Raw genomic sequence first — 24839 nt, 5'->3', positions numbered from 1 at the left:
GCAAAGAACTGAGAAATAGTTTTTCTGCTACAGGTTTTCTTGAACAAGGAAGCCTGTATTACGACTCATTCCTAATACAATGTTATGAAGTAATACAAAGTTATGAAGTTAATCTGAATGCATTTTTCCATTAAGTGATAGAAGTTTGCAGTGCACACACTAACCTATGCATGTATTTCTACATGGCATTCATGAAAAGATGTATCTAGCTAGAGCTAAACTGCAGTTCCTGTGACTTTGGGAATCAAAAGCAAGCCTGTATCTAGCATACTGTGTCTAAGACAGAGCTCTGGGCAGCTGTAAGGAGAGCCAAAACCCACTGGTGCTCTCCAGAATAACCTGCCCAGCAACCTAGTGCTATCTTGCTATCTTCTTTGTGTGAGTAGTTCCTTGCAGGATTCTCAGGACTGTTGTACTATTAGAAAGATTAGATAGATGGCAGGCTCAATACTGCACTACAAAGAGCCTAGTATTTTGCTCAGATGTGTACGTGGTGGATAGACGTGGAAATATTACTTGGGTGATTAGTTCTGTTTAACCAGATGGATGGATTCTGCTACAGGAAACCAGAAAACACTGTTGACCCAAGAAACAAACAGCAAATTAGGTAATTTCTTTGCAAGTATCATAGACACCTTATGTTCGCTTGGTAAATAATCACCTAAAAGTCTGCAAGGCCGTTGCTAGAAAGATAATATGATTGAGCAAATAACATTTAGACTGAAAAAAATTGACACCCTCCTCGGCCCCAATATGAAACAAACTATGTTGTTGGAATCTTCACAAAGACCAGGAATAAAACAGAATGCTTTTCAACAAAACTGAAATAGTTTCAGAGAAGAAGTTACCATCATGCTATTATCTGTATATGATTACATTACTTTAAGCTCTTTATGAGAGGGAGTAAACAGTAGAACTTTCTGAGTTATATACATGAAGAGCTCTTTAAAGCAACAAACTGCCCAAGGCATTTGGAGCAGCTTTGTACTAATTAGGAGTTTAGGGAAGGTGTTGATATTAATTGTGCTACAAGATCTCTGGTCTTCTCTGTTGGGATTCTGGTACCATAAGAGAACAGGAGATGCCTCAAGGTATATGCCACGTGCTCAAACAAATATATTTGAAATAAAATGAAGTCAAAGTGAACAACAGAGAAACCTTGATGCAGAGTGCAAACAAAAGTAAGACCATAAAGTATTTGGAAAAGGGAAGAAAAGCAGGTTAAAAAATCTCAGAGATATAAATAACTAAAAATTCAAGGAAAAGTATAGATGAAACATTTATTCCTTAAAAAATTCTGGATTTATCTTAATAGTTCTAGAATCAGGATGATGGCTGTATCTATGATCCTACACCTAAAGCATAGGAACAGAATTCTTTGTAAATTAAATATCTCTTCAAAAGCTCCAGAAATTCTGTCATTCTGCTAGTAGGAAAAGTGCTTCAAATTTAGCAATTCACTAAAAACCTCTGAAAGTCCCATTTGGCTAATATCAGATGTCTAAAGCACAAATGAGGAGTGAATAATGAATAATAATGACAATTAATTGGTTAATAATATTAATATTAATTAAAATCAAATTTTGTTATATTATAGTGTGTTTATCACTAAAAATAGTGTGAAGATGTCCTTATAATCGTAATTTCAGTACCACACATAATAATAGGGTAGATTTTAGTCAAGGAGCTGGCTAACTAGCTGTTGCAGTTTTATTAACAGAAAAAAAAATGAAACTTCTGTCTCTGAATTTGCTTTACACAAGATCTTTCCCATAATAAGCAACAAACTTACCAAATAAATGTTTTTTCTGTCCACATTTCAGAACCCAAAAGCAGCAAACCTGGAACATAAATCAAGTGGAGGAGGGAGGGAGGGAAGGATTGGACGTAACACAATGTGAAAAATGAATCTTAGTTCTTATCTAAAAATAGACTACTTAGTTATTTTCTAATTACTGGATATAAAATATCACTATAGCATAAAAGCTGATTTTTTCCTAATAGTCACATTAAGAAGTAGGTTAATTATATGCCTATTGCCTAAAAGAATAAACTTATAAATGAGCAAGATTTAGCAAGATAACCAAGATCAAGCAGAGCTTCAAGGAAGAACTTTATTTATTTATTATCCTGAAATGAATGCCTATATCTGAAATTTTTAAGCGTGGTAAACACACAACAGAAGAGCACCATCTTGTTCTGTGTGAAGAGCAAATCTAGTAGCTTATCCTGAATGAAGGCTACAAGAAATGAGATGGTATTTTGTAACAGAACCAACTGTAACCTCAGATTTGCAATGGGGAACTAGTACCCATAGTTAATTCATGCAACAGATCAGTAGATATAAGACTGACAGATAATTATTTCCTCCACTGAAAATAATAGAATTGGATTTTATTAATACATATATGAATTTGATGGAAAATATACATTTTTTGCATGTAAAATATAGTACTTTGCATGCATACTTTCAAGCTAAAAGAGCAGCACAAACTTATAACAGTTGACACCAGACTACTAAAAATAATGTCTGTAGTTGGGAAAAAAAGAGCAATTTTAACAGCAGATATAAATTGAAATGAAACAGTGAAGAGAATTTCAGATTTCTGTTGCCAGTAGGATTGGCTATGCCATTGATTTGGATTCTGAAAACACATAAAACAAAAATTCTCAAACAGAATGAATTCTGCTAATACAGTTGAGATGTTAATCTTCAGAGAGACTACACTAAGATATTTGAATCAATAAATAGGTGAGAATACAACAGATTATAAACACATAGCAGAGGTTTCATAATATTTGTTAATGAGATCAATTACTGAAGAGGCCTTTCATTCAGACTTCCTGTAAATACAGATGATCCTGTAAAAATTTTAAGGGTTTAAAGGGTATTTTATCAATCATCTGTTGCTTTCTTTACAAGCGGCTCATGCCATTAACTTTTAAGAAACACATTTAATGATTTTGCTGTTCATTGTTCTACAGCAAATGTACAGGTGAGAACAGAGAAAGATGTGGGAATACACAAACCTTTTCAATAGCCTTTGCAATAAATCAGTCAATTTAAGAGAAAGGAGAGAAAAGTGATTAATAAAATCGAATCCTCTTGTATCACTTGGCATTTAGTAATTTAAGAAATAGCACGCATGATTTCCTGTAACTATATATTAGCAATTTATTACCCTGACTCTGAGTGTAATTATTAAAGTGACAGAATGCATTCCAATTATGGGCATTAATCGGAATAATTTCAAAACAGAGACATTCTGCTCATTAGTTCACTAGCTTAGGCTATTTTGCTGTGATGCATTTTGCATTCATCCTATGACTAACCTTATCTAGTTCTTAAAATTTAGCATCTGCCCTTTCATAGAGGGGAAAAAAAAAAAACACCTTTACATAATATTCTTATAACTTTAAAATTCCTTTGATCATGGTTTTTCAAGGTTACCTAGAAGATGGTTGTTTGAAGAACTTTAGTGAGTTAAATTCTTTCATCGTACTTTTTAATATCTTTCTCCTAATCAAATCCATTCCAATAATATCTTGGCTTAATGTTTCTTATGGATCATGGGATCATTAAAGTACATAAATAGAATTCTGAAGCATATATACTGTTTCTCTCATAGACTTGCTTACATATGGGTTTTTCACACATATACTTTAATAACATTGTTTAGAAATCAACAACATAAATGTGTATTTTTGCTTTTCAAATGTATTGAGTCTTGTCAAGGCTGTGTAAAAAGCCACGAGTGTTGTGAAAATGTAGAGATAATAATTTAAATTGTATAACTCAGAAAAAAAGTATCAAGCCTTTTATTTTGTTATTGAATTTATATTCGAAGAGCATTTAAAAGAATTCAAAATATGGTGTCATATATGAAGAAAAATGGAGAATAACACAGAACGATAACTGTTCAAAAGCCATGTAAATCAATGATGCTCCTTCCACTGGCTGTTTAGTGAAACTTAGAGAAGCCTTCAGATGTTAAGGAGAAAATTAACTTACAAGGAACTAATTTGGTTTTGCTCTAAGTTACAGTTTTGCTATTGAATTTAGTGAGAAAAGGGTCAGACTTATTTTCTGTGAAAGTTACACTTTGAGGAATCAATCTTTAGCTTGTAGAACTATCTGCAGTGCTGGAATCTTATCTGAGACTGTGGAAATATCCACCCAGTCTTTGCTTGCATCAAAGAGAACCAGAAGAGCAGTGTTGGAAGATCACAGAATGTTATCTGAAGATATTTTCATTGATGAAATAAAATAAAATCAAGCTTTATTCTGAATCTTTCTCCTTCCCGTGACTCTCACCAGCTATTATGCACCATGTACTTTCATAAGATGGCTGTTCTTGAGTAACAGTCATATTTTTACCACTCAGTAACCTTGACTTTTGCCCTAAGGCATTGGAGTCCAACTTGCAAACATTTGGCTGTTTGATGGGCAGTATGCATGGTTATTTTTCAGGATGCAATTTGATTTAAAAAAAAAGGAAACAAGTGTTGGCATCAAATGGTGCTCTTACTGACAGCCTCAACACTAGTTGTGGTATTGAGTGGGCAAGACAAACATGGTGATCTTCCATTTTATGGTCATATGTTGAAATCAAGTCTGTCAGGGTATAAAAAGACACTAAAAAATAAAATAAAAAAACAGTTACTGGATGGATTATGTAATATATAATTGATGTCACTGGTACCTTCATTTTAGTAGCAGACAGAATGATGCTGTGGCCTGTGCTTTCCAAAAGTATCTTTTGGTCATTACTGATATGAATTCAGTTTGTCTAATTATCTGCTTGTAGCTCACAGTCCAACTTTCCCACAAACACACTGAGGTGGCAGTGATACCAAAACATAATCTCCATACTTAGAGCAGGATAGTGTTTTTGTACACGTTCAAAGGATGATGTTTCTGTGTCAGTGCCTGCAGTTTAACGAGTAGTAGCACTTTGCAGGGTTGGTTGTCCCTATGGTCAGGGCAAATGGAATTCGGATTAAGTCACTTAACACCTCTCCAGTGTGTTAAAATTTTGGCAGCCCCTGAATTCTAATCAAAACCACTACTCTCACCATCTGATCTGGTCAATAAGATTTTCCCATGAAGTTGAATGGTAGGTGCTGCTGATACAATTAACATATAGAAGCTCAGGAGTACCATACACTATGCCAAACATCATTATTGTATGGTGTTTGTCTTGCAGTTGTTAAGAATGTGCATGACAGTTATAGAGAACATTACTGATGTACTGGGACAAATATAGATTCACAAGTTGATGCTCATCTTTCAGTTTGGCTGTGTCCCACCTGCTTTCCTCAGGTGATTTGCACAGATAGGCTTCTGCTTCCAGAAATGCTGGAAATGGCTATTCGTTCTTTCTTGCAAAGAAACCTTCGGTATAATCAATTTCTTCCTGAAAGAGAAGTTGAGTCCATATTTCTTACTCAACTGGAGAGATGTCCATCTTACTAACATGTGCTTAGTAAAGCAGAACAATCTTATGGCTATAAATACAATTAGACATGATAAAACGGGACAATGGGATTACATTATATATGTGGATATTATGTTATTTGTCATGCCACAATGAGTAATGTAGATCTGGATGTTCCTACAGCTGAAAACAAGCTGTGTTATGTACCTGATGTCTGTTCTGACAAGCTATCAGGGGAAAGAATCCTGAAATAACTCTATAGGTATTGGTTCAAACAGACATTTGATAGGTTACTGGCTTTTGATAACCTACTTTATTTGAAAAAGCTGGCCCTTCCAAATCTTGTAGGCTATAGAAAGTTTTTATATCATCTTTTATAAGCCTTTGGTGCTGTATAAAAAAAAAAAATCAAAAAAGCATCTGCCGTGGTACAAGTTTTGTGAAACTATTCATATATCAGAAACGGAAAGAGTGAGGAAAAGAACCCAAGAGAGAAGGGCTTACCAGGGGGAGAGAAGTCTGTGTGCATTGTAGTGGGACTGTAGAGAATTTGAAGGCACACACATGAAGATGGACATATTCTACCTTGGGACAAAATACTGTAGATGCAACACAGAGGAGCCAAGATCTGGAAATGTCTAACTGTGTTTCAGAATAATTTTAAGGGGCCTATGCGTTGTCAGGCAAATTCCTGAATATGTGCAAATTAGTCTGTAAGTTGTAAAACAGCATTTGTTCATTTGAAAAGTGCATCTTTCATAATCTCAGTTTAAACTTGTATGTAATTGAATAACCAAACTTATTTCTGTTACTTCCTGTTTTGAGTGTTTGATTTTGTTAATTTCAAAATAAGATACTAGCAAATTCAGTTGTGACTGGGTTGTTTTTGTCAGACTGCTTAAATGTTTCCATTTTCTGCATTGTTAATTTCAAGACACATACCTATGAAACATCGCTAAGCATATAGATACAAATCATAATTTCCTAAAAGGATAACCATCCAGCTTGTGAATTGAAAGTGTTCCTAGTAGCCTAGTTTTTTACAAAAATCTGCAAAAATTATTAGCTTTGCAATTAGTTAATACCTTTATCATGAAATTTGCCTTTTTTTTCTGTGTTCTAATGGGCATAGGTCATATGCATTAGGCATCACTAAGTATAACCAATCTTTTTTTTTTTTCTTTACTACTGCCCTTATTTCTGCAGTATGTACGTGTGTCTTTTGACACAAAACCTGACCTTCTTCTGCACCTGATGACCAAAGAGTGGCAGCTTGAGCTCCCAAAACTTCTCATCTCTGTGCATGGGGGCCTTCAGAATTTTGAACTTCAACCAAAGCTCAAGCAAGTCTTTGGGAAAGGCCTCATTAAGGCTGCTATGACAACTGGAGCGTGGATATTCACTGGAGGAGTAAACACAGGTAACAGCAACCTTGAAATGAAATCACAGTGGCATCTATGAGATTTCATCAGTCTGACATAAGAAAAAAATAGGGCTGATCGGATTAGGTAAACATGGCATGTTTTATTTTATTAGTGCTGACGGTACTGTGTGTGAACATGAAAATGCCAAGTTGATACCAGTATGGCAGCTACCAAGGAATACAAGGATTAGTTAAGCAGGAAAAACACACTGGAGAGATAAAAATAAAACCTCCTGTAAGGCAATTATATTAGTCCTGAAGACTTGACAAGGTCAACAATCACCTACAGAGACAGAATACTAACCAGAAGCTCAAGAAGTTAAACTTATATTGCATAAAACAAAAAACATTTTTGTCCAGAAAAGATATTTCACTTTCTTTTTTAAGATGATCTGAAATGCTAAAGGAAAAAAAAAAAATGTTGATGTGATAGAAAACTTTACTGTGAATAAGTATCACTTTTTCCTTTCCTGCAGACCTATATTTTCCTATTACCCCTGTAGCAAGGGAGATAATATCGTCATTTGTATTCAAAGTTGAATACATCTGTAACATACCATATGGGCCTTCTAAGAACCCAAGACAGCAGCTGGCTCAACTCTTCTGTGAGACAGCACATCAGTTTGGGGAATAATCTGCTAAACCTCGTTCCCTAGATAAATAAATGTTGGGAATTAGCTTCCCAGCTATCCTCCCTGCAAGGAGACAGAGTAGAGGAGAGAGTCAGGAGAAAAACAAAGATTTCTGCTAAAGATAAGTGCAAAAAGTTTTGAGCCAGGACTGACGTACTTGTCAATTCTTGCCATTCTTATTTGCTGCAGTAACACTGTAATTTATTACTTCAGTAATCCCACAGAGTGTATCCTCTTACTATCAATGGAATATATTGCAATCACTCTATCATGCATTAGTTTTAATGCTTTGGGGATCAACTCCTATGCATTTGAATATGCGTGCAAAAAGAGAGTCTTTGGCTATTTGGCTTACAGGGCATATAAAATTTAAAACAATAATAGGTTTTATCACATCAGCAATATAAATAGAAAATAAGAGGTGTAATTTTTGGTCTGTTTCTTATACTCTGGGTTATAGTTTAAATTATAGCTGATTCTTTCACAAGGAGAGAGTGGTTGTTTCTTTTTCCTTTTAAACCACAGGAAGGAAACACACTTCAGTGTTTTGTCTCTTTATTTTTTACATGGTTCATTTAAAGTGCAGATAAGCTCAACTAGAATTTTACCTACTGTGTGACTGTTACATTTATAATCCAGTTATTTTCAAATTCATGGAGTCAGAAAAAGAAGCAAACGGAGAGACTGAGTAAGAGATAACAACCACAGCAAATCCTAAGGTCTGCCGCAGTGCGGCTGGATGCAACAGATAAATAAATGGATGGACAGATAGATAAATAAATAAATTATTGATATGTGGGTCAAAAACTGATTTTGTGAAAATGAAGGAAGAATGGATTATGTCCTCTGCATTAGGATACATCTGGAACACTGACAAAGTGCATCAAAAGCATACAAACAGGAGTATCAGAAAGCACAGGAAAGAGAAACAGGGAGCAGTCATTCTCTCTATACTAATTTCTATATTTTTGCTGATCCTCAAGTGATTGTGGATTTTTGCAAAAAATGTCTGAACAGATCACCACACAGCAGAGAAAGAATTTTTTCAAATTTCTATCCTTTATTCTGGCACAAAGTGTCTTAGTCTTTTCTTTTTTCATTGTTGTGTCTGTTTCTGTGTTTGGGAAGGATACACATATCATGTGTCTGTTTGCATGCATGTGCATTTGTGAACACAAGTGCAGATAAGCAAGTTACAGTCAGCTCTCATTTTTTCTCTTTTTATTTCTAGGCCTGCATAAATATTTTTCCTGCTACCTCATTTAATAATTTTGTAGCATAGATAAAACAAACATATAATATTTCTATAATAGTAATCAGTGAAAAAATATTCATATCTTGACTGATGAGCATTAAGTTGTCTTCATCCATTGCATAGGAGATCCCTAAAAATAGGATGCTTACCATATCATAACATATAAATCCATACCAAAATGAACAGAAGTGTCATTATTTTTAAATCTCTGTTTTATGCTTTTTCCCCCCAGGAGTCATTCGACATGTTGGAGATGCACTGAAAGATCATGCCTCAAAATCCCGAGGGAAGATCTGCACCATTGGTATAGCTCCCTGGGGGATCGTGGAAAATCAAGAGGATCTGATTGGCAAAGATGTAAGTCTTGTGTGGACATAGATAACCTCTAATATATATAAATTTTGCAGTTATTTTCCTTTTCTCTTCATCCTGAACTTCTCATAGAATTAATGCCTCTAACAACAACAGAAAATCAGTACGCACCCAGAGCTTCCACTATGGGTGATAACAATTTTGACATAGCAACAACAAAAAAAAAACAAGAGGTCAAGAAATAGAAATTTGCAGTACTTTCTAGAACATATACTTTATTTTAAAATAAATCACGAAGAAAATGTACTAAAGTTTCATCTTTTAATCGTTATGCACTGGAAAGCTTGAAGTCTGATTCATTTTGCAACAGTATTATGATGTATTGGTTATATTCATACTTACTGACAGTCTCCCATGCAACATATTCCATCTTATTACTTTTTATTACCTCAACTGAGAAAAATCTTATAAATATTGGCCATGAGATCAAACCTCAATGAATCATAACAGTTACCTTCTAACAGGACATATTTCTGTCACTCAGAAAAATTAACTATCATCATTTGAAATAGATGAGTGGCTTCTGATAAATCAAAAATTCTTAGTCTTATCATCACAGAGAAAGGAATAACAGTTTAAAAAAAAAGAAGTGAAACAAACATTTTTAGGTAAAGTCTTCTATGAGTGCAGCCATGACTGCATCATTAGAGCTACACTTAGAGAGATATCACCAGCTACAAAAGCAGTACTAAAATACATCTTTGGTAGACAAAATAGAATTTTTTCCTTTGAGCTCTGTGACCCCTGATATTTCCATAAAAAGTTTGATTGGTGGAATAATGCAACACTGAGGCATCTTGGGTGTTACTGCTTTCTATTGGACATGTAAGCTTTATGCTTACTAATATTGCATTTCATCTTCCATTTGATAATCTTGTCAGGCTACATTATAAAAGCTTTCGTCAGCTCTTCATAGTCCACTGAATTGTCTGCAAGCTTTTTGCATTCATTGACCTCAAACCTCTACATTTTGGCCTCATTTTTTGGTAGGCCACTTGTTATTAATCTTTTTAGTAATTAGTTGTGGCAAAAAATAACCTTTCTTTCTTAGCACTTTCCATCCTTTTCTCTATAATTTCCTGTTACTAAACCCTCAAAGAATTTTCAGTGTATGCAGTTTCTTTTGAAACACTTGGTGAGCAAGTGTTTTGAAAATCAAAGTGCACTGTATTGACTGGCTCATTAGAGGTGAATGCTGTGAAATGAACCAAGAAGGGGGAATATAAATAGTACCACAAGAATGTAAAATGAACTATCATTAAGAAAAACACACAAGGCACAAAAGATTGCATGGCAGAAAAAAAACGTCAGCCAATAGTGAAAGGCCTGTTGAACTCCAGCATCAACATGGCTTTATGCCTATATGCACTATGTCTGGTTAAATTATGATCAAAATTGGGGTGTTGTCAAAGCATACCCTCACTGCTTGGAACAGCATTGGATACAGAAAGTAATCATGGAATATTAGTGGAGAATAGGAGGAGTTTATTTCCGCCAGTGCACATGCCCCAGTACACGCTGCCTCTCCATGCTTTGTGGCTCACCAGGTTTGATCTGTTTCTGCTAATTCTCTGACTCTATTCTGGCCTGTGTCACGACTGAAGTCATAGCTGAGAAGTTTTACATTTACCGGCCATATCAGTCAGCTCCTGGGTAGCCCAAGGGTTCTCTTCAGACTCATGAAGATAAGTGGGCAAGTAAATTAAGCAAAATATTACTGATGTTTGTTATTTTGTTTGTTATTTTTGACAGCTAACAGTCCCTGAGGAGACCAATCTTACTCTGATATGGTAAAATCAATACAGTACAAAACAGTGCCCAGCTTAACACATTTAAATTCTAATTTAAAAACAGGGCACTCAAAAGAAAGTTAGACTGCTGATTTATTTCCAATTTTCTAATACAAAAGCTGAGAAAGTAATGTTGCTTGCTTAATCTGGTGGAAAACTTGTGTTACAGCCATTCTTCCCTTTACACATGGAGGCATTTTTCCATCTAAAGAAACGCAGTCTGTGAGTCTCTATAGTGTGCGTGTCATTGAGTCTTCCTTTGCAGGGTCTGTTCAGCCCTCGCTTGAGCTTAATTGCTCATCACCATAGTAGGAACAGTGTCTGGATTAGGACTACTTTGATTTCATTACTTGCTCTTTGCTCTGTGAAGTCAACCAAGTCTCATTTTTTCGTCCAGAGTAGCTATTATTTCAGCTTCAAGTGTATATATGCTTTTACACTTTGACTTAGTTAAGAACTTTCCCAGTAATATGATATGTCCCTGATCTTTAGCAGTGCTTTAGTATATGACCTTAAGCAGGATGCCTTGGTTTAGTGATTCAAGGTTTGAAAACAAAAAGCCAAAATCCTTTTTCTTATTGATTTCATCAAAAGGTAAAATTGATCTCCTGTGCTGCCATGCCAAATCACTCCAAAACCTGTTACCCACTTTTCCATGCCTGCTATAAAAATCTCTCCTTCTATAGATTCAGCAGGTCAACATAAGAGGAAATTCATAATTTTTCTACCTTTTTTTGTGCATTTCATTTGTGAGTTATTGTGTTTCTCTTCCCATATTTCTCTTTTGATATTTGAATTGCACTCAGCAGTGAGTGCATGGCATAAAATGAAACTCACCAGAGATTCTGGAGAAGGTAGATACTTACAATTTTTATCAAAGGCTCTATCCAATAAAGAGAAAGTATCTGTGGTCAGCTGAAATCTGTGCAGCAGAGCACACAATGCAAAATACAAGCTTTCTCTTTAAACCTGTACCATAAGTAAATAACATAAATGAACAACTGCATGTAAGCAAAAATGTATTAACAGAAAGAAAAATACTTTCACACAGCAAATTACTACATATATATACATAACACCTACCAAATATTACCATATATTGTATAGCATATTTATGTACAACCATTTTCATGTTCCAGAATAAATTATACTTTTTACTCTTTGGAATTCAGATGCTTACAATGGGAACATTGTCACTAGCAGATATTCTTTATGGACTTGTTCAGAACATCAAGGGAAAAAAAAAAAAAGCAGAAAATGAAAAGTACACAAGTGATGAGTATTCTGCTACTAAAAGTCTACTCTCTTGTACGGTTGACATTATAAAAATGAAAAGTAAAAATGGTCTTTCATATAAGGCCTATATTGGACTACACATAAGTTGAATCCAACCCTACATATTTATCTTGCTAAAAAATAGAATCTGACTTTCTCAGTCTGTGTCTAGAATTATTAAAAACTGTACTTTCATAACCACCATTTTTTATATCAGCACAGATGTTGGATTTTATAACTTTAACTGGGTGTGAAAGCATGTCATCAACAAAGTTTTCTCTAGGGTGCTCAAACAGTACAGCAGATCTCAGTAGTCCTGCCCTACTTGCTAATATTTTAAGTTTTTCAGTATTGATTTGGATGGTGGAACAGGGAGGCCATTTCAAAGCTGGAAGGTTATGTGCACTTTGGAAGGCTGCATCACAACAGGGAAGTTGTCTGAAGTCAAGTGTTATGAACTTCTCAAAATCACTGGGACAATAACAGACAGGGTAGCTTATTCAGGACAGACAAGGACCTTCCTTATTGTAGTGTATCACCAGGAAATTATTGAAAGTTTAAAACTTAATTATTGAAAGTTACAGCCTAATAACAGAACGCTTTTTCAGAATTATGTTGGAATTTACAGATGAGATTGCCACACAACATTCAAGTCACTTATTTCTATAACAGTGGACACGGGTAAAGCATGTCTGTAGTTATACGACAAGTTTAGCGCCAACTGGAAATGAAGAAAATGCATCTGATGTGGAATGCTTATAGATCTGGGATTCTTTACTAGGTATTACAGCTAGATTGACTGAGAAAGACTTACTTTCACCATCACACCAGGTTATGCTCACTCCTTTCTCACTGATCTCTTCTGTAAATACCTCATTATAAATAACTTCAGCTGAGTACCACTGTGCCAGAACCAAGTGCCTTTCATTTTCAGAATAACACCATCTTCCTTGAGATGACTAAAGGTTATCCAAATGAGAAAAAAATATTCATTTATGCTTAAGGGGGGGGGGGGTTACATGCTTTCATTTTTACTTAGTAAGACCGGATAATAATGTTAGCCTACAGCATGAAACTCCTTTAAACAGCATGAGACTTCCTTTTCTCTTTTACACATCTCTGTTTTATAGTGTAAGAAAGATTCAGCTTTGCTTTAACTACTCTGCAGATTTCAGAATAACAGTAAAAGTTACAAATCTCAGGCAAGATCTGACTTACTTTGGTAGATAATTTTTCTATTATTTTCAAAGAAATACATTACTTGTAGTTAAATAGAATTCTGGAAAAAGATTATAGGTGACGAAAAGTAATTTACAAATTCATTTCACTATGACTTTTGTCTTGTGTCAAAGCATCAGAGTCTCTTTTTCATGTCAGGTTTGAGCCACCAAATAATTACTCCAAGGAAAAGCGTAGGGAAGAGAGATTCAGCTCTCATTGCAAACTACAGTGTGAGAAGCATGTCTGAGGCAAAGCTGGGGACAGTAATATTTGCAGCATATACAGGCTTTGGACAGGGATGCTTCTGGGATCCTTTAAATTAAACCTAGAACTGTTCTGTTCCCTTGGGTACCCCAGAATAGTGAGGCATCACAAAAGGCATAATTTGAACAACAGCTGCTCAGTCTTTCAGAAGCAAAGTTTACATCTTTCTTTCTTCTTGCACCGTTACACTGAACATACTGAGTTTGTTGTAAATGCCTTATCTGCATCTAGATTTGTGTGTTGAATAGCATGACACATGCATGCTTCAGCAGTGGTGGGGAAATGCATTAGGAGGTGTGGTACAGGCCAAGACACAAGCTGGATCTCTTTTACTGCATTGGGTTACCAGCCAGTGTCAATGACTGGCCCCCACTTCAGGGCCCCCAGCACCTGGTTCATTTATCTTCTGCCACTAATTACTGTATTACATTTTTTCTCATTGTCCCTTTTGAGATACCTGAAGGCACTGTCTCTATGCTCAGTATCATGTACCTGTGGGAAATGTAAAAGAAGTGTACTAGTGCTTTTAGTCCAAGCTTGCTGTCTCCTCAGGAGGCAGAGACGAGCACTGCATTTGGCCCACCTCCTCACCTATTGACAGCACAGGGAATGAGTCCTCACCTTGAGCAGTGTGGCTATTGCATCACAGCATGCTGCTCTCACAGTTGTTATCCTATACTTAGAAGGGTTGTCTTGAGCATAAGTGCTTCCTTTAAACTCTTCAGAAAAATTGCCAGGGGACATTATTCCCCCCTCTTCATGTGGAAAGAGGATGAAAATTATTCTCTCTTCTCAGACTGCAAAGAGGATGAGAAGAGATTAAAGTTAAACTTTTTCCAGCCTTTTATCTTGCCTGTAAAATATAAGAGATTTGAAAGAACAAAGGTATGGGAACTGCAAGAGTGAGAAACTGAAAGTCTGCTGAGTCCTCTGGTAAAGTAGTTTACCTCAAAGCTTAAGAATTTGTTGCCTTCCTGAGGATTTGCTTATCCTTTAATCATGATCATGTGGTTTGTGAACTTCAGTACTAAAAAAGGATTTTCAGCTATTCAACTATACATGATGTGAACAGATCAACTGAAAATAATTGTATTCTTGTTTTCCAATCAATAAATTTTATAAATAAGAATCACCTTGCAGTTAATCATCAAACACAAAGCCAAAGCATAACCTTCTACTCTGCCCTCAAGGAGCATTACTAAGTCAGTATGTGGAGTCTCTGGTGCTGCAGCTCATTAGAAAATCAAGTCAAGCTATCACCATATAAAATCCTGAGCCATAGCTCTTGGGGAAAAAACACAACTCTTCAGTAAAACTACATTCATAGCAGCTGACCATCCTTAGTGTGACTGAACCACGAACTGGTAACTTAAGTCATTCCTCTTCTGACAGATCTTGCTGCCTTGTCCCCTCTGTTTTGAGAGAGCAGGTATCAACTACTTAGCATGTATTTGTTTCAGCTTTATTTTGTTTGTGCGAGAAAGAACCTTTGGTTCTTTTCTGATGGTAGCATGTGAGACATGGTTTTTGTGTGTAGAAGTTAGTTAACAAGCATCTTCTAACAGCGTACTGATACATGTTAAGCTGTACTGCCTTGTAGAATAAATGCTTTATGAATGGTATACCAAAAGAAATAGCACAAAAGAAACTTGAGCCAAAGCTATCACCTGTTCCCGCAGCCTTAGAGCACACAGCCTTGCTGTTGGCAGCTGCCCTCTTGTCTTCTCAGAGCATTTTCAGGACAGATAGCTTAATGAGTACCCTCTGTGCAAAGGTTTTGGATATATCTGTGTATTTTCCCTTGCCATGAATGAGTTGACCAGTGTACTGCAAAAAGTTGCAAGTGAAACTGACAGAAAGGGATCTCTTACCAAAGAATATCTAACATATGATCTTTATAAAGAATTATTTCTCAATTAGATAATTCTTTTGAACAACAAAATGGTATCTAATTTTATAAAGGACTTAGTAAGTTAATTTATTTCTGTCTGCAAGTAGTCTTCTCAAAATACAATAAAATAGTTTTGTACATTGAATAGGACAAGATTTTTTTAGATTTCCCTAAAGTACAATGCTAGAGCTGAGAAGAAAATACCTTGCAGAAGAAGCATAGAAGAGCTAAGTTTTATAACATACCAGGTCAGCATTTCTTTAGCCAGGGCTTCGTCTTACAGATTCCCAGGAATTTTGTCTTTCAAAATGAAGACATATAAAAACTGTGGATAACTGTATTTCTAGTAAATGTCTTTGACTGATCAGCCATAAACCCTCTACACAACGGCAATTCTTAAGTCACATTAGTGTGTCCTTACACACGTCACTGAAAATCCACCAAGGTAGCTGAAAACCAAACATGGACCAGCTTTGTTCTGACTGGAGGCTATGCATAAGATAGAATTGCAGCAATTTAATCTGCTTATGTACAAAAAACTTCTTCTGACACAAATTAATCAAAGGAACATTTGCAGATTCTTCATTGAATCTATGGCTTCTGAAGTTATTATCAATGCAGTTAACTGTCTAGATAAGAGCCATCATTTTTTTTTCCCAAAGACATTGAAAATATGGTGTAATGTCATGTCTTCACCTCTCTTAAGAGTGGCACTCACCTATTCTGGAGTGTCTATGAAGGGCTTCCAGTGCTGGTGGCTCTCAGTGACCTATAACAGAGGCATAGTGCTACTGGGACCTGTGAAGAAAGAATCAAAGAGCTCAGTTGGAAGACAAGAAGATTTATAGAAGCACTATAGAAAAGCAGGAGCAAAGAGGGTGTACATCATATGTATTATATATATGTTATATATATATGTGTGTTCATATAGACCTTTGGAATTCATTAGTTGGACTTGCTTCCAGAACAGTGTCCACTGATACCAGTGAAACAGATTACAGTGGGAAACTCTCTAAGCAATATCTACATCTAAAAGGTCATCATTTCCCACTCTATAAGAGTGGAAAGGTTTAAGTGCAAATGTTGTTTTCTATTTTGCAGAAAGAAGACTGCAGTGTTCAAGTAAAAAAAATCAGTAGTCTTTCACAAACAATTTTGTTTTTATCATCTTGTCAACTAGTATCCAATAACTCATACAGACCTTTTCTGTTTAGTACTTTTTTTTTTCCTCTGTCTCCAAATTCCAGGTGGTCCGACCATACCAGACAATGTCCAATCCTATGAGTAAGTTGACAGTACTCAACAGTATGCATTCACATTTCATTTTGGCTGACAATGGCACTACTGGCAAATATGGAGCAGAGGTGAAACTTCGTAGACAGCTGGAAAAGCACATTTCACTTCAGAAGATAAATACACGTGAGTAACATTTTCTTTATTCTGTTTTATAATTGCAATTACATTAAAAAATTACATTAAAAATAATTATAAATAGTAAGTTATGTATATTTCACTATCTACTAGCTAATGTGATGGATGAGCAAGGGATAAGAAAGTAATGATGAACAAAGCTAATACAATTTGATTTTGGAGTAGTGTATGCAAGATTGCAGCACAAAAGTATAAATGAATTTGTTTCTGATAAGTTTCAAACAGTATTTGACAAAGCTCCTCTGATTTGACTCAGATGGTTGGTAACCCATATCCTCAAAATTGTATGCAATTCTGGTCCCTTCATTTAATAATTACTGAATCATGGAATCACTATGGTTGGAAAAGACCACTGGGGCGATCTAGTAAAGATAGAGGGAAGAGTGACAAAAAGCTTTTTTGTGACAAAATTTGGAATGTCTATACATGTACAGATGTATGAAATTCTGTAGTACACAGAAAAGTTGAAGAAGAAATGACTGTACAACTCAAGCAGACCCAGAGTCATCGATATTTAGAGTCAGAGAGTGTTACCTGTAAAGTTGTGAAGTGTTACTCCATGTTTGCACTATATTTACTACTCCTAGACAGCTATCATTGACTACAGCCAGAGACAGAATATAAGGCCAGCTGATCCTTTAATCTCTTTTTTAAAGATCATTTTGGGATAGAACATTCCATGTCATTACCAGACTGAAGCAGCAGGCTTCTCTCAAAGTTGTATTTTTTCTTTCTTTCTCACAGAAAATGGCAAAAAAAAAAAAAAAAAAAAAAAAAATCACTTAGGTTAGTGATTAGGTAAAGTAAAATATAATGTCTCAATATTGATATTATTCTTTCTGTAGTGTTACAAAAGCTTAATTTAGATGTGAAGTTTCCTTCTTTTAAGATATTTTTAGTTTTGTTATTATTATTTCCTTCTACTTAGTGTAAACTTAGTGCTAGCAAAAGAGAAAAGGATCAGTTCTGTAAATTGAGGTTAGAACTTAGGGAGCAAATCTTCAGCTGCGCTGTTGGCAGGTAGAATTCTTTCTCAGTTTTAGAACTGTGGACTCATTTAGGATGGAAAAGACCTTCAGTCCAGACAAACCTCAGCATTGTACCTGCATAACGTACCTTTAGGAATGAAAACAGAACTCATTTTTCAAAAGTGACAATATACAGTTTTTTGCTCAAAACTCCCCTTTTGAGCTTGTGATGCTCAAAACATGCAATTTTGAGGCTAAGAAAGGTGATATTTTTTGTAAGACGAATACTTGAAATTGGAACAAGAGTAGGAAACGCATCTAATTACTCAGGTATCAGAAGATAATGAGTTATAGGCAGGCACAATATGATGCACAAAAACTAGCATTTCAGCAGGGCTTGATAAAGCTTGCTATGTCATGAATGCCAACTCTGCTTAAACTAAAATAGTGCTCTACTTAGATTTTTCAGCACCACTGTGTGAATTGATTGGAGGCAGCAGTAAGTCAAAATGAGAGAAGTCCAGGCTTTTTAGTTTTATGATATCAGTGTAACATTTTCTCAATAGTGTGTGAGTATGCTCAAGTGTGTATGTTTTCTAAGTTGTGTCTTCGTGAGTGTTCTTAGCAGGTGGAGACAGTGTGATCTAAGCCTAGGCTAACAGGAGAGTCATACTTGAATATGGCATACATGACGTTGTCAAGCCGTAGGAAAATGTACTGTAAATGGGATGTTTATAAGAAAATTGTCAGCATGTGTTGTTCACAACATAGTGTTTTGTTGTTGAGACAAGCTTCCTATTAAAAAAGTAAATCTCTTCAGAGATTTAACTTAATTCAGACTTACACGAAACATTTATCCACTGAAAAGTGGCTAAACTCCAAATCTTATTAGCACTCTTGACCTCATCCAAAACCTTCAAAAAAGGAAGGCTTTCTCTTCTCTGGCTTCTCTTTGCAGCCCCCCCCCCCCCCCCTTTCCCCCTCGGGCCCCATGCCCAAGAGTATGTATCTTCTTCTTCTTTTCCCTTTTCCCATGCGGCAGACTGACTCTAGCATTTAACCTCTTCCTGCCAAATCACTCTCTTGTAAATATAAAAATACTCAGATCTCAACAATTCTTCAAAATCAGGAAAGTGAAAGAACTGCTGACAAGGAGGATTGCAGGTGATATTTGTACAGCGCATCTCTGTGACATCCAGAATTTTTATGTTTTCTGTTATGAATGACATTATAGCTTCAGCAAGCAAAATTACTAGCACTGCAAGGATTAGGAAGTTCTTTGTTTATGCCTCGTTTCACTTTCTTCTCTTTGTAAAGAAGGTGATTTAGTGCTGTTTTGCCTCTAGTTAATGGAAAGGTGACCATATGGATGAGAGAAGGACCACCTGTCCTCTTGGGTCAGCCAAACAGATGGTCACTTTTTGATGCCCTTTCTTACCCTTGGTTCTAGCAGAGCAGAAGAGGTTCTTGGTCTTGTGTGCAGGGTCAGTGCTGCAATGAGATCTTCATCTGAACAGGAGTGTGTCTGTGCACACATGCCCTTATTTACTGTTTTACAGTGGTAAGCATTAAAATGGAGTTGAAACACTAGCAGCATCAAACTTTTGTTCTCTAGAGAGCTGGGAAAGTACAGTTATTCCTTAATGATAATAGATAGATAGATAGATAGATAGATAGATAGACAGATAGATAGGTAGATAGATAGATAGGTAGATAGATAGATAGATAGATAGATAGATAGATAGATAGACAGACTAGAAAAAAAGAACAGATTCTGAAACAAAAAGTTTGTGAATTCTTATTTCACAGCCTGTCCTTGGACAATGGTGCTAAAAGCAGATTTTTTTTCTTATTTTTAAGCCTGCCTGACTTTTACATGCTAGGCTTGTCACTTCTTATTTACCTTCCTGTGCTTCAACTGTGCCATTTTTCAATTCAATTATAGTTCCTCTAGATGTTTGGGATTATGCGTTATTCGTGAAGAGAAAATTCAAGTTTACTACTCACCTATAAAAGACATGAAAAACTGTATTCCTCTAAAATAGATTAAGAAAGTAGCAGTCTCCCTTCTTATAAAAACTGAGTTTAAATCAGGCCAGTAAATGTGCCACATAATTCTAAAAAGACTGTTTTTAATATGGCATCACTTGCAGTCATTCAGCAGCATCTAATTTACTGAATGAATGTCACTGTTAAATAATAGTAACAATAATAACAACTTGGCTCATATCCCTGTGAATTTATGACCACTAGAGAAAAAGAAAGATTATTTATTATTTGTTATTATTTATTGAAATCTCTCTTTTCCCTCTACCTATTCAACTTATACCTACCACTTCTATAGCTCTGATTCTGCCCCCAAAAACTATTCACACAAAAATAAAAAATGCTTCCCAGATAAGCAGAGAGTGCATTTGCAGGTTAGTCTAAGTTTGCAGCTCCAGTAGAGTAACCCAGCTGTCATTTAGCTAGAGGTCACTTTGACAATTCAGCGTTTAGAGAAGGTCTTTATTTTCACAAGTGAAGAGAACCTTAACACAACCCAGGAAGTGTTGCTTACAGTGAGCCACCATTTCTCTCGAAGCATGAAGTTTCAAAGTGAATCATTGTGCAATAAGAAATGATAAATGTAAGTTGAACTTCTCAAAAACTGTTTCATGTTCAAAAGTAAATATTGAAACTGATCTGAACAGAAATGTTTCTCATATTCATTTCACACAAGTGTTTGAGTCCTGGACTTCTAGCTGGAATTTGAAGGTAGGAAGGTCTTAAAATGTACTCTGCAAAGAAGGAAAAATATTTTTGTGATGATCTCAGCCATATAGTTTATTTGTACAATATTACATGGATAATTTGACAGCTCTGTAAAAATTTTTTACATAAAAACATGAAATTAAAACACATTCTCACTTACTTCTAGCTCAAAAATATTGCAAAAACTTTGTGACGAAAGTGAAGAAATTTTAAGCATAATAACATGTCTCCACTCAAAATATATGGTTTTTCAAGATTTATTTAGTGAATGGCAGCTGTACTCCAGCTACAATGCTTTGCTTATACTGCAGTGCTCATAAACTCATCCGTAACTTTGTCAAGCTGAGACTGAAAACTTCCAACAATGAGTACTCAACCACCTATCTGAGCTTCTGCAAAAAGTGTGGGGACCTTCCCCATCCTCCTTGATGTCAAGAGCTTCCAAACAGCTATTTATGGCCATTTTATCTTATTTTTCTGGGACTAAGCAAGAGTCTGACTCTAACACCTTTGTAATGCCCTTTAGATTTGTGTAAACAGATACAGGATTACTCTTTTTCAAAATTGTATATAAATTTATCCTTACTGATTATTTTTAATAGGCCTTGGTCCTCAAAAGATTTTCTGCCATGGTACTGTACTGCTCATATTTAATTATTACTCTTCTAAAATTATTTTGCATCCATCAAGCTCCTACATTATTTCTTCATAAAAATCATTCTAAAACTTAAATTTCAACACCAACTTCTGTTCAGAATAAATAAGGTTCTATGTTTCCTCTAAAATATTGGGTGTTTTTTTACTTCTTTAGAATCCTACATATGATTCATTTCCTTCTGCCTTTGAGGGCTTGAAAGTATTCTGGTAATAGGCCTGAGCTGAAGGCTTTACCCTTTTTCAGGCAAAAAGTCACTGTAGTAGATTGAAGTGCAATTAATTTTACCCATTTTGTGAATATATTAAGTAACACTTTCTTATTATCAAAGATAAAAATAATTCATATTACACACAAAGATTACATACTAATGCTTACAGAATTTCTCTTCAAATTTCCTACCTCAAATTTCACCTTTTTTAGTCTGAACTAAGGTTTCCAGATACACAATACACCATTCATTACTGCTGTTTACATTAAGAGGTTTTTACGGGTTAGTTTCTACTGAATCATTTAACTGAATTATGTACAGTTAAACTGTAGTTTAACTGAGTTATTACTTCTAACTGAAATACCTTTAAAGCTTTAAATCTTTAAAGAGCTTTCTGCCTGGTTGCCAAAGCATTTCTATCATGAATGCACAGCTTCCCTTCATATAAGTGTACTTCTTGGAGGAGTGGAGAAAGGTATTTACAAATAATTTATTGCTATGTAATAATCAAATATAACCTATTTAATGGTATTCATGAAAGAGGTAGTGAATTAATAGGAATATTTCCAGATTTTCCTTAGAACATACATCTGTTAGCAGAATCAGTACCCACACGTCAATAATCAAATCTGTGTTTGGCATGTGGAAGGAGTAATGTGTTCTCAATAGTGGTTCAGAGGGCAGAATATGAGGTTTGTGTGGTATCTGCAAATCTGACAAATGGCCTTGAAAGCATATTGATCTTGTGCTAGTGTCATTTTTCTTTAAATTCCAGACATCTTTCTTATGCTGAAAACTTCATTTATCAAAAGATTTACATCTTGAACAGAAGACTAGTAGTGGTAACATATTCTCTATCTGACAGAGATTTTGTTTGTTTTGGAAATAGATGGAGCCTAAGCATTGAAGCAACAGTGTTCTAATTAGGTCTAACAGCTACCCTCGAGGATTTAAATGCGAAAGGTCTACTGATTGCTCTAATGACTTAATAGAGGCTTATTTGCTTGTCAGGCTGGACTACTTACGCATATGCCATTTTGCAGCATGAAATATAACCTTGGGGAAGGAAAAAGCAGTGACAAGGCAGAAGGATTTCACTATCATGAAGAATGAAGATTATATGAATGGGTAGTGTTGACTAGGCAGGAGACTAGCCTTTTATTTGGGGATGTAGGGAGGTGGAGAGGGAGAAAGGGTGATATTTTTCACTGTGGAAATTATTCTTCTTAAAACTAGGTGCCTTCTAGGTTTTTTTTCAGGAACTGTTATAAAGGGGAAAATCCTTTATAAATCCTTCATTGAGGTTTAATTGCAAATGGATCCCAAAATCAGAATGTTTTGAGTAGACAGATTTGTTTTGTATCTTTCATGAACTTCTTAAATCAGCACACTCTTTTAGCACGTATGAAGCTTTCAGAATTGAAAAATGGACAAAGTGATTTCTTCTTCAAAGCCATGTATGGATTATAGATCAGAAGCAATTGATTTAAATGTAGTTGGCCACCTTCCTGGAATAGGTAGACCATAGCACAAGGTTTTGAAGGACAAGCTGTATAATTGTGTTGAAGCAAATCTTGCATTTATATTAAATATGACACAACAGAGACGTACAGTGATCCTCAATATTAGTTTTCATTTTCTACTTTTATGCTGTGACATTAATACTTCAAGTGTTACCTACATGATCATAGATTCATAGAATGGCTAAAGTTGGAGGTGACTTCAGAGATCATCTAGTTCCAACCCCCTGCCACAGGGGTATGTCTTGCTAGTCACCAGATCAGGCTGCCCAGGAGCCCATCCAACCTGGCCTTGAACACTTGTAGAGATGGGGCTTCCACAACCTCTCTGAGCAGCCTGTTCCAGTGCCTCACTGACATCCAAGTAAAAAATTTCTACCTAACATCTAATCTAAATCTACCTTCTTTTAGTTTAAAGCCTTTATTCCTTCTTCTGTCACTATGAATCTCCCTCCTTCTTGAAGGTTCTCTTCAAGTAGTGGAAGGCAGCAATAAGGTCTCCCAGAGCCTTCTTTTTTCCAAGCTAAACAAGCAAAACTCTACCTTTTTCCATTGAAGAGGTAGTCCAGCCTTTTGATCATCTTCATGACCCTCCTCTGGACCCACTCCAACAGCTTCACAGCCTTCCTTTGCTGGGGCCTCAGGCTTGGACACAGTACTCCAGGTAAACCTTCACAAAGGCAGAGCAGAAGGGGACAATCTCCTCCCTCATCCTGCTGAACATTCCTCTTTTGATGCAGCCCAGGATACAGTTGGCCTCCTGGGCTTCAAGAGCACACTGCAAGCTCATGTTCAGCTTTTCATTCACCAGAAATCCCAACTCCTTCTCCACAGGGCTGCTCTCAATGAGTTCTTCTCCCAGACTGTACTTTAATCTGGGATTGCCTTGGCCTAAGTACAATACCCAGGGCACTTGGCCCTGCTAAACCTCATTAGATTTTCAGGTGCCCACTTTTCAAGCATGTTCTTGTCCCTTTGGATTATGTTTCGCCTTTCTTTTGAGTCAACTGCACCACTCTGCTTAGTGTTGTCAGCAAACTTGCTGAAAGTACACTCAATCCCTCTGTCTATGTCATTGATAAAGATGTTGAAGAACATCGGTCCCAAGATAGATGTCTGAGGAATACCCCTTGTGACCAACCTCTTCCTGGACATAGAGCCATTGACAAAAAACCTCTGGCTAGAGCCATTCAACCAATTCTTTATCCACCTAATAGTCCAGCCTTCAAATCCATGTCTCTCCAATTTAGAGATAAGGATATGGTGCAGGACCATGTCAAAGGTCATGCACAAGTCCAAGCAGACTGTATCAGTTGCCCTTCCTTTGCCCACTGATACCATCATTCCATTGTAGAAGGCCGCCAAATTGGTCAGACAAGATCTGCTCTTGGTGAAATTGTTCTGGCTGTCTCATCTTGCATGTGTGTTAGCATTTCTTCCATGAGGATTTGCTCCGTGATCTTCCCAGGCACAGACTACAGTGGCCTGTAGTTCTTTGGATCTTCCTTTCTCACTTTCTTGAATATGGGAGTGATGTTTCCCCTTTTCCAGTCACCAAGGACTTCTCCCAGCAGCCATGATTTTTCAAATATGCTGGAGAGTGGCTTAACAACCACATCAGTTGATTTCTTCAGAACCCTAGGGTGCATATCATGTAGCCTCACAGACTTGTACACTTAACATTATGCTTCATCTTCATGTGAAAGCAATATTTAAAAAAAAAAAAAAAAAATTCCCTA

At 36.0% G+C, this 24839-nt stretch overlaps 1 protein-coding gene across 1 annotated transcript in view; it reads left to right on the top strand.

Moving 5' to 3' along the window:
* The window catches only part of TRPM3 (transient receptor potential cation channel subfamily M member 3), a 249388-nt gene that overhangs the window by 124777 nt on the left and 99772 nt on the right, over positions 1-24839 (top strand). Inside the window, exons 4-6 of the mRNA XM_042877368.1 lie at positions 6645-6858; positions 8981-9105; positions 16809-16980. Coding sequence (XP_042733302.1) covers positions 6645-6858; positions 8981-9105; positions 16809-16980 — 511 coding nt within the window. The remainder of the gene's footprint in view (positions 1-6644; positions 6859-8980; positions 9106-16808; positions 16981-24839) is intronic.

The sequence above is a fragment of the Lagopus leucura genome, unplaced genomic scaffold (assembly GCF_019238085.1).
Source record: "Lagopus leucura isolate 7727_CA_CO unplaced genomic scaffold, USGS_WTPT01 Super-Scaffold_100018, whole genome shotgun sequence".
Classification (NCBI taxonomy): domain Eukaryota; kingdom Metazoa; phylum Chordata; class Aves; order Galliformes; family Phasianidae; genus Lagopus; species Lagopus leucura.
Note: the sequence above shows the minus strand (reverse complement) of the source record. Positions and strands in the feature narration are given on the sequence as shown.